Source organism: Anser brachyrhynchus (genome assembly GCF_964034855.1).
Source record: "Anser brachyrhynchus genome assembly, contig: SCAFFOLD_173, whole genome shotgun sequence".
NCBI lineage: Eukaryota > Metazoa > Chordata > Aves > Anseriformes > Anatidae > Anser > Anser brachyrhynchus.
Genome location: NW_027664135.1, coordinates 101,821 through 111,288, shown reverse-complemented (window position 1 = coordinate 111,288; position 9,468 = coordinate 101,821). Strand labels below are relative to the sequence as shown.

The 9,468-nt window shown below is 52.2% G+C and overlaps 1 protein-coding gene across 1 annotated transcript; it reads left to right on the top strand.

Moving 5' to 3' along the window:
* Positions 1 to 3,581: 3,581 nt before the first annotated feature.
* Positions 3,582 to 4,529, top strand: LOC308186225 (olfactory receptor 14C36-like; the record flags this gene model as incomplete). Its single annotated transcript, XM_080608345.1, has 1 exon — positions 3,582 to 4,529. One exon carries the CDS (start codon positions 3,582 to 3,584, stop codon positions 4,527 to 4,529), a length of 948 nt encoding a protein of 315 aa, XP_080464471.1.
* Between the last annotated feature and the right edge of the window lie 4,939 nt (positions 4,530 to 9,468).

Here is a 9,468-nt window from a genome sequence, read left to right as displayed (position 1 = left end):
CCCTTCCTGCAGCCCACAGACCCCCAGCAGCTGGGATCCCTCTTGCCTCTGCTCGGTGCAGAGACAGTGGGTGCCTGCGGGCCAGCCCCTTCCCTGAGCTCCCCCTGGGTCAGCAGGTCGGGAGGGGGGCAGTCATTGCTCACACACACCCCAAAAAACAAACCAACCTTGGTGGCACTGGAGGTGCCAGGGGTGGTCCCATCCTTGTGCATGTGTCTGGCCCTTCTAACGGGGCACGGGTGGGACACCCCCGCCTGCCTGAGCATCAGCTGAAGGGCGGTAGGGAGAGGGCCATTTGTCCAAGTGAGACGGCACCAAACATGGAGGGCATTCAAACCTGCCCTGGGCACTTATTTCCTTGGAGCAAAGCCATTGCTCACAGCGGGTCCCGGGCTCTCTAGATGGAGCACTAAAGCAGTGGTTGGAGGGTCAGACTCAGACAGACAGTGGATCATACTCGGCCTGGAGACCAGTAATTAGTGGAGAACTGCTGACTGTGGGACCTGCTCGTGCAGGACTTTATCAGTGAGCTGGGGGAGGCGACAGAACCCGGGATAAATTGCAGAATGAGGGAAGAACCTGCTGGAAACTCTTGTGAGGTCATTTTGACTGAAGTGATGTGGTCGATATAAACACCCCCTTGCAAGCACACTAAAAAGCAGGATCGGCTCCACATGCTGTGGCCTGACTAGAGGTCCATCTGATGTGGTATCTGCTTGGGGCTCCCAGCACTGGGAGATGCAAAAGATTTGATATACTCCTATGACCTGTTCAGGGATGTTAACAGAACTGCTGTCTTTTCTGAGAGAACTTGTTCCTTTCACATTGGACCACAAAGAACCAGCACCCCTTGGTGCGCTGTAGCACCCTGACTACATGGTACTTGATGAGGAAATGCCAGGGAAATTCAAGCCCCTTGTAAGAGATGAAGTCGTTCTTCTGGAGATGTCCATGGGTTGCTTGAACAACACTTGGACCACTTTTTCACCACATTTGTAACCCCCAACACAATGTCACCACCACCAGCTTCTCCTGTGATGCTCTGATGAGTCTTATGTCCTGAATAACCTGCGTGTGTCTTTTACAGCACCACCAGACCTATGAGTTCTTCCCACATCTCAGGAGTTATTCCATAAGTGTCCCTATTCTGTGACAGCACGAGGGGCTCCAGTTCCCTCTGCCTCTTCCTGGCTGAGGGCATTGGTGCACATTTGGGCAGCTGTACCTCAGCTGTGGCACCAGGGCCAAGCACGGACCAGTAATGTGATACCCTTTTACAAAGAGCCCGGGACCCCCTGTGAGCAATGGCTTTGCTCCAAGGAAATAAGTGCCCAGGGCAGGTTTGAATGCCCTCCATGTTTGGTGCCGTCTCACTTGGACAAATGGCCCTCTCCCTACCGCCCTTCAGCTGATGCTCAGGCAGGCGGGGGTGTCCCACCCGTGCCCCGTTAGAAGGGCCAGACACATGCACAAGGATGGGACCACCCCTGGCACCTCCAGTGCCACCAAGGTTGGTTTGTTTTTTGGGGTGTGTGTGAGCAATGACTGCCCCCCTCCCGACCTGCTGACCCAGGGGGAGCTCAGGGTAGGGGCTGGCCCGCAGGCACCCACTGTCTCTGCACCGAGCAGAGGCAAGAGGGATCCCAGCTGCTGGGGGTCTGTGGGCTGCAGGAAGGGAGCTGCCAGCCTCAGGGCCACTGATGAGAGCTGAGAGAGCAGCACTGGCCGAGCTGAACCCCTGCCCTGCCCCACGGGATCCCTGCCTGCCACTGCCCGCGTCCTGCCTGACACTGGGGCAGGAACAGGGGGCTCCAGGGGGGGACGCTGACGCCTTCCGTAGATCACCGCGACCTGGCAGGGCAACTCCTGCTGCAGGAATCAGTCTGTCCAGCGTGCAGAGAGGGGCAGAGAGGGACTGCGTCGCTCTGCTTCCAAGTAGGTGCCCCACGAGGGACTCTGCTGCCTTCAGGAGCCATCAGCCCTGCAGCCCCAGGGACGTCTCGAGGGATGCAAGAGGGGCAGAGCAAGTGGCGCCTTGGGCTGAGCCTCTGCTGCTGAGCTGGGCTGGGCTCCTGGGACACAGGGAGCTTGTGGCAAGCGAGCAGAGCTGCAGAGAGACAGCTCTGCCCAGGAGCAGCTCACTAATAGGGCTGGGGGCTCTGCCTGCAGGGGAAAAGGGGAGAGGAGAACACACAGAGAGAGAGGTGAGAGGCAGCGTAGGGTGGGAGGACAACTGCCAGCTCACTGCAGAAGGAATCTCCACCAGCCTTCACACAGTAAGTCTCTGGCTGCAGGGTGGTGTAGGTGAGTGTCTGGTACAGCTGGCATGTCCCACAGCCTGGAGCACCCATCAGGACTCTCCCAGTTTCGCTGGTGTGGAGGAGGACGTGCTCCAGAGCAGGGTTTTCCCACTGTAGGGTCAGCATCCAGGGCATGTATGTGAGCATGGGCAGGGAGGAGAAGTGGGGATGGGGAGAGAGCCGCCTGCAGGGTCAGTCCCAGGTAGCAGATGGGGGGAGAGGGGGCTGCTACCACAAACACCATGGGAGGGAGATTCAGGCGCCTTCCTGCCCCTGCCCCTGCAGTGCAGAGGCCTTTGCTGGCTTAAGTCCCTTTCCTCTCCCAGCCAGCAGAGCCTCTGTCACCAAGGCCACGGGCTCCTGGCTTGAGTGACCTCCTTGGCAGCTGGAGCGCGAGGACGAGAAGCTCCCGAGTGCAATCTGTCTGCCCTGACCCCAGTCAGCAGGAGTGCTGGGGAGCTCTCCCATTCCCTCCCTGCCCATGCTGCCCTTGCTTTGCCCCTCGCTCCCTGCAGCAGCTCACACACAGCAGTGCAGGTCCTGCCGTGCAGCTTTGTCCAGCAACAGTCCTTCGGAGCACCTCCGTCCGTGGGACCTGACAGCACGGTGCGTGGGGCTGGGCAGCGAGCTGGCTCTCTGCAGGCAACCTCTTAGTGCACACCCAGGAGCTTCTTCTGCTGGAAGGTGCTGAGCAGCCCTTCTGCATTGCAAGTAGGTGACATGAGAGGTAAATGCTGAATTTTGGAGTATCTCAGCATGTTTCCAACGGGGCAGCCGGTGTAGAGTGGGGCTGAGTCCTTCAGGAGGAGAGACCCTGCTCCTCACAGTGCCCTGAGCCAGCATGAAGCAGAGCTCCAGCCACGGAGGTGCACGAGGGTGCTGAAAGGAAGGTGAGTGGCCATGTGCCACTGTGCACCACCAGACTTATGAGCTCCTTGCCACATCTCAGGAGTTATTCCATAAGTGTCCCTATTCTGTGACAGCACGAGGGGCTCCAGTTCCCTCTGCCACTTCCTGGCTGAGGGCATTGGTGCACGTTTGGGCAGCTGTACCTCAGCTGTGGCACCAGGGCCAAGCACGGACCAGTAATGTGATACCCTTTTACAAAGAGCCCGGGACCCCCTGTGAGCAATGGCTTTGCTCCAAGGAAATAAGTGCCCAGTGCTTTGGGGTGATGCTGTGGGACTGGAGGGCAAGGAGTGGAAAGAGATTGGATTGGAGAAGTCCTAACTTGTGAGTTGGCTTATTCCTTTGGCAGAACCCCATGACCAAAGGGATCAGATGTCCAACAGCAGCTCCATCACCGAGTTCCTCCTGCTGGCATTCGCAGACACGCGGGAGCTGCAGCTCCTGCACTTCGGGCTCTTCCTGGGCATCTACCTGACTGCCCTCCTGGGCAACAGCCTCATCCTCATCGCCGTAGCCTGCGACCACCGCCTCCACACCCCCATGTACTTCTTCCTCCTCAACCTCGCCCTCCTCGACATGGGATCCATCTCCACCACTGTCCCCAAAGCCATGGCCAATTCCCTCTGGGACACCAGGGCCATTTCCTACGCAGGATGTGCAGCCCAGGTTTTTCTGTTTCTTTTCTTGATGACAGCAGAGTATTCTGTCCTCACCATCATGGCCTATGACCGCTACGTGGCCATCTGCAAGCCCCTGCAGTACGGGACCCTCCTGGGCAGCAGAGCCTGTGCCACCATGGCAGCAGCTGCCTGGGGCAGTGCTTCCCTCTATGCTCTCCTGCACACTGCCAATACATTTTCTCTACCTCTCTGCCAAGGCAATGCTGTGGACCAATTTTTCTGTGAAATCCCCCAGATCCTCAAGCTTTCCTGCTCCTACTCCTACATGAGGGAAGCTGGGCTTCTTGTGGCTAGTGGGTGTTTAGCCTTTGGTTGTTTTGTTTTCATTCTAGTGTCCTATGTGCAGATGTTCAAGGCTGTGCTGAGGATGCCCTCTGAGCAGGGCCGGCACAAAGCCCTTTCCACGTGCCTCCCTCACCTCTCCGTGGTCTCCCTATTTATTAGTACTGGGATTTTTGCCTACTTGAAGCCCCCCTCCATCTCCTCCCCATCCCTGGACCTGGTGATGGCAGTTCTATACTCGGTGGTGCCTCCAGCACTGAACCCCCTCATCTACAGCATGAGGAACCAGCAGGTCAAGGATGCCGTTAAGAAAGTGATGACAGACATTTTTTTAAGAACTAAAGCGTCACATCTCTAGAAAGGATTTCCTGCAAACACCATACTGGGCCAGAGCTTTGTTTATTCATTGCATTACTGTTGTTATTTCTCCTTATCATTTTCCTACACAAATGATTGGATTTGTCTCACTACATCTGAGGAACTGACCTGCTCTTTTGCACCTGGAGGCCATGGAAAGTCTGTCTAACATGGGCTCAGACCTGACTTTTTGTACCATCTCTGTAGTAAAATGGGTTTTCTTGTGTGCATTGGTCTGGGCTCTTCTTCCAAAGCTGGTGCCAAAACTAATAGGACCAAAAAGGGATAAAGACAGTTTGCTTGGCAAAACTAAAGCCATGCATGCAAGCAAAGCAGAATAATGAATTAATTTGCTACTTTCCATCGGCAGGTAGATGTCTGGCCATTTCCACAAAAGCAAGATCCATCACACATAATGGTTTCCTGGGAAGACAAACGCCACCTCTCTGAATGTTCCCCGGTCCTCCTTCTTTACCTGGGTTTTTATTGCTGAGCACTATGTTGCATGATATGGAATACGCCTTTGGCCATTTGGATTCAGTTGTCCTGGCTGTGTCCCTTCCCAGGTTCTTGTGAAACCCCTGGAGTCCTCACTGTTAGGATAGCACAAGAGGCAGAAAACTCCTTGACTCAGTGCAAGCACTACTAAGCAATAACTAAAACATCGGTGTGTTACCAACACTTTTCATCACGAATCCAAAACATAGCATGATACGAATGTCTATGCAGAAAATTAACCCCATCCCAGGCAAATCCAGGACACGTGGCCAGTGCAGGGTAATGCAGTGGCCCTGGGGCACTCACACCACAGCCCACAATTGGTCTGGTCTGGTCTGGGGACAGGGGAGGGAGGTGAGGGAGCTGGGGAGGGTCTGTCCTGGGCTGTAAAGTGCACAGCAGAGGAAAACATGACAGCTAGCTGAGCTGTGGCACCGTGCAGGATGAAGACTCACCTCAACGGCTTTGTGGTGCAGAGCCAAGGCTCGTGGAAGGGAGCTGAGACATGCAGTTAAAGCAGAGAGGAGAGTGCCTTGGTGGCATAGGCAGAGCCCAGGGTGGTGTCCCAGGGCATTCGTCACCCCCTAGCCTTTCTCACCAACCACTTCTAGCACTGGCTGCTCACCCCAGGTTGGGCAGTGAGTTTTGCTCTGGGGTCATCTCCCACTGGGCTCCATGCCTGTGCTGGGGGACAGCCCTGCCCAGGCTCTTCCCTGGCCCCGACCTCTGCAGCCATGGAATTTCGACTGTTACTGGACTTAAGAGTCTCGACAAATTATTTTCAGAACACATCCTCATACAATTCTCCAGGGTAGCCCTTGGTTAAACCTGACGGTAGATGGCGACAGATGATTGACTACCGATGTCTCAATGCCAACGCTGCAGCAGTCCATATATCGCAAACCCGACTGCCACTATACAGGCTCGTGGTTGGCTGTTCTAGACATTAAAGATATGTCCTTTATGGTCCTCTTGGAGGAACAGATAAACCCCACTTTGCATTTACTTGGGAAGGAGTGCAGTATACTTTTAATAGATTTCCCCATGGTTACAAACATTCACCTACAATTGCCTGTGGGGCTTTAGTGGAGGTTTTGCAACGAGTATCAATCCCATCAAAGACATAGCTTTATCAACATAAGGAACAATTTTCCAAAACAACCTCCATCTTTTAGCTCAACTGCATTGAAAGAAAGAGGAATGAATGGGAGAAAGGCCTTTCATCCCTAGTTAGAGCTGTGAAACAGATTGAGAAAATACATCAGGGACAGCCTCTAGCCCCGAACCTGACTGCAGGATCTTGCGCTTGCACTTGTTGAACTCCATGAGGTTTGTACGGCCCCATCTGGATGGCATCCCTTCCCTCCAGTGTACTGACTGCACCACACAGCATGGTGACATCCGCAAACTTGCTGAGGGTCGATCCCACTGTCCATGTCGTCGACAAAGTAGTTCAACAGCGCTGATCCCAATACGGACCGCTGATGAACACCACTGATTACTGATCTCCACTTGGACGTTGAGCCATTGACCACATTGACCTTGAATAAGCCACAAGGACCTCTGGCTTGGTACACCATTGAGAGTGGAGGGCAGAACATAAAATCAATGCTAGATGGATTTATCCTGCATCATGAAAGGGGTAGCCTGTTTGGAGCTTGCCACCAAAACAGTTTCCTTTTATTTCTTGCAGATACAGCAAATAAGGAACGTCGCCCAATCCTGTTAATTATGTTCATTATGATCTACCCATCTTCAACACAAAGCCCAGGGGACCATGCACTGCTGGGATATACAGGGCAAATGGGCATTATGCCCTACAGTCAGTTGAACCTAGTCACCCTCGTAATGAACAGCAATGAAGTATACTCACAAAATAGGTGGGAATGGAATAAGCACAAACAATTGCCACAACTGATCAGAACACTAAGTGATGATATGAAGGTGGGCTGCCTGCTTATTAACAACCTTCAGTATGAGAGAATAAGCCAAATCTCTATAACCATAAGTAATTGCACAACAAAACAATGTCATGATGGCCTTATGTGTTGGTGGTATAACTTTACCCTGACTCAGTCACCTAGAGTAGCATGTTTATGGGGAAATCGAGCAGGACATATGGGGCTCACCTGTAAATTCAGGATTAATGTGTGCAAGATGTGAGACTCATGTGTGATGCGGTAGCCATGGGTTGAAGCTTACAGATAGGTTACGGAGAGGTTATTTGACACCTATCCTGCTAGATCCTTAAATCTATCCAGAGTAGCAATACGTAATAATATTACTTTCTACAAAAGGGAATGGATTCTGACAGCTGAAGACCTAGACCAATATATCCTATCTTTGAGAGGGACAACAGGGGACACCATTTCAATAGGATGTTGGGTTGAAAATCATACTGTGTGTACGCCAGCTTCACAAATTATTGTAGACTCTGTTGGATGGGCACCTGGACATGACTCTGATAACACACACCTGTCCTGTCCATCCAGATGTGAGTGTTGGTATAATTTTCCTATATCCTGCTCAGTGATTGTACCATGCCTTTGGGCAGGCTCCACGTCTCAATCCATCTTAGGTCTCCGGTTCAAAATTAACATTGAGCAACCCCCCCCCCCCCCCCCCCCATCCCAACTCATCTTCCTGGTAAACTGTTTCCTCACATTTATAACACTGGCCCTCGTGTAATTAAAAAGAGAGGAGAACAATGAGTTATCTTTAATCAGAGCATTAAAGAGATATCCTTTCCTATCTCTCTGCCTAATCTGTTCTTGTACAGACATCCCCTGTGGAAGGTGAACCTCATTAGATGCTGCTTGGGCTTAGCACACAGTTGAGGAGAGTTCTTTACTCTTTTGCATCATGTTTAACTTTGCTTGCAAGGAAGAGAAACCCTTCTGGGCCTGTGTGCAGCCAATTGTCTGAGGAAAGCAGCCGTCAGCTGATGCAAAGGAGCCGTAACATCCAGCTGCAGACTTCAGTGGAGAAGCCTGGTGTAAGGAAAAGGGATGGTAAGGAAAAGACCAGGTGGGCAATTAGAGAAATGGTGGGTCAGGTTGTCCTTACAGTGTCTGGCCTCAGAAGACTGCTTTTTCTGCCTGCCCAGACCTCCTTAGGAGTCAACCTGGATCAATGTCAATAGGAGAGTGCTGCTATCGTTTCATCTATGAACTGAAAAATGGTTTTTAAATACCCTTAAAATTAAAGGTGTTGGGTTTTTTTTGGTTTTTGTTTGTTTGTTTGTAGGGGGGTGGAACTTTTAGGTCCCTTCCAACCCAAACCATTCTGTGACGATTCTCTGATTTGGTGCTGAGTCCATGAACCTCCAGTGCTGAGAGGTGATTGCACAAAGTGATGAAGAAGGTGAAGCCAGAAGCAAACAGTGAAGTTTCTTGGAGAATTACTGGGCTCCACTGAGACCCATTCCTGAGAAAGCCTCCCCAAGGAGTCATCAGAGCAGAAAACTGGAGGCAGTGATGCCAGGCAGGCAAAGTGTAGGTGTCTGATGCTGAGTAAAGCCGTGATGGGTTTTAGCAAGACAAACCAAGCCCTGACCGCCCAGCTCCTGGGAGGAGAGATCCTTTCCCTCCATCCTCCATTAGGGGACATTTAAACAAGCTGGAGGATCTGGGGCACAGTGAGCCTCTCCCCCATACCATGTTCTTGACAAGGTGACAAAGTATAGACTGAGTACAAGTGGCAAATGAGGTGGATCAAGGGCTGATTGAATGGGCCAGGCCCAGAGGGTTGCTTTTGCTCTGTTGTTGCCCCCTGGAAGCAACAAAGCTGCTCCTTCGCTCTTTTTCCTGGATATCTCTGCCCCCAAACAGCCTTTTGTAGACTTGGCAGTGCTCGGTTAATGGTTGCACTTGACCTTAGAGGTCTTTTCCAACCTTAATAATGCCATGATTCTATGATTTTCCCAGGTTTCTGTGTCTGTGCTGGCCTGGCCAGCCATTCCTGACCCTCCCGATGCTTCCTGCAAGCCAGTGGAGCTGTTCTGCAGAGCAAAGGATTAGTGATGCCCCAAAGTCATATGGGGACAGATCCAAGCAGATCCCTTTGGATCATTCATCTCCAGGGGCACTGGGCACCCACATGTGAAGGCTCAGTCCAGGCTCATTTCCCAACGCATCACCCCTTGCCCTCCTCCCCTGAGCCCATGCAGAGCCCAAGCAGGGTGGCAGGGCATCACAAGGAACACTTGTTCAGCATGTTCTTGACCTGAACTTTGTGAGAAGAGCCCAACCTCCAGACACCAGCAGAGAGGAAATCCACTTTTATTACAGAGATGGGACACAGGAGGGTGGCTGTACCCTTGTTCTAGATACCTGTAGAAAGGCTTCTTGCTCACAGAGACCATGGTCTGGTTCACGCCTCTGGAGAAGTGGAGTGAATTAGGACATTCCTGAACAAATATGATTATCACAGATTACACAATG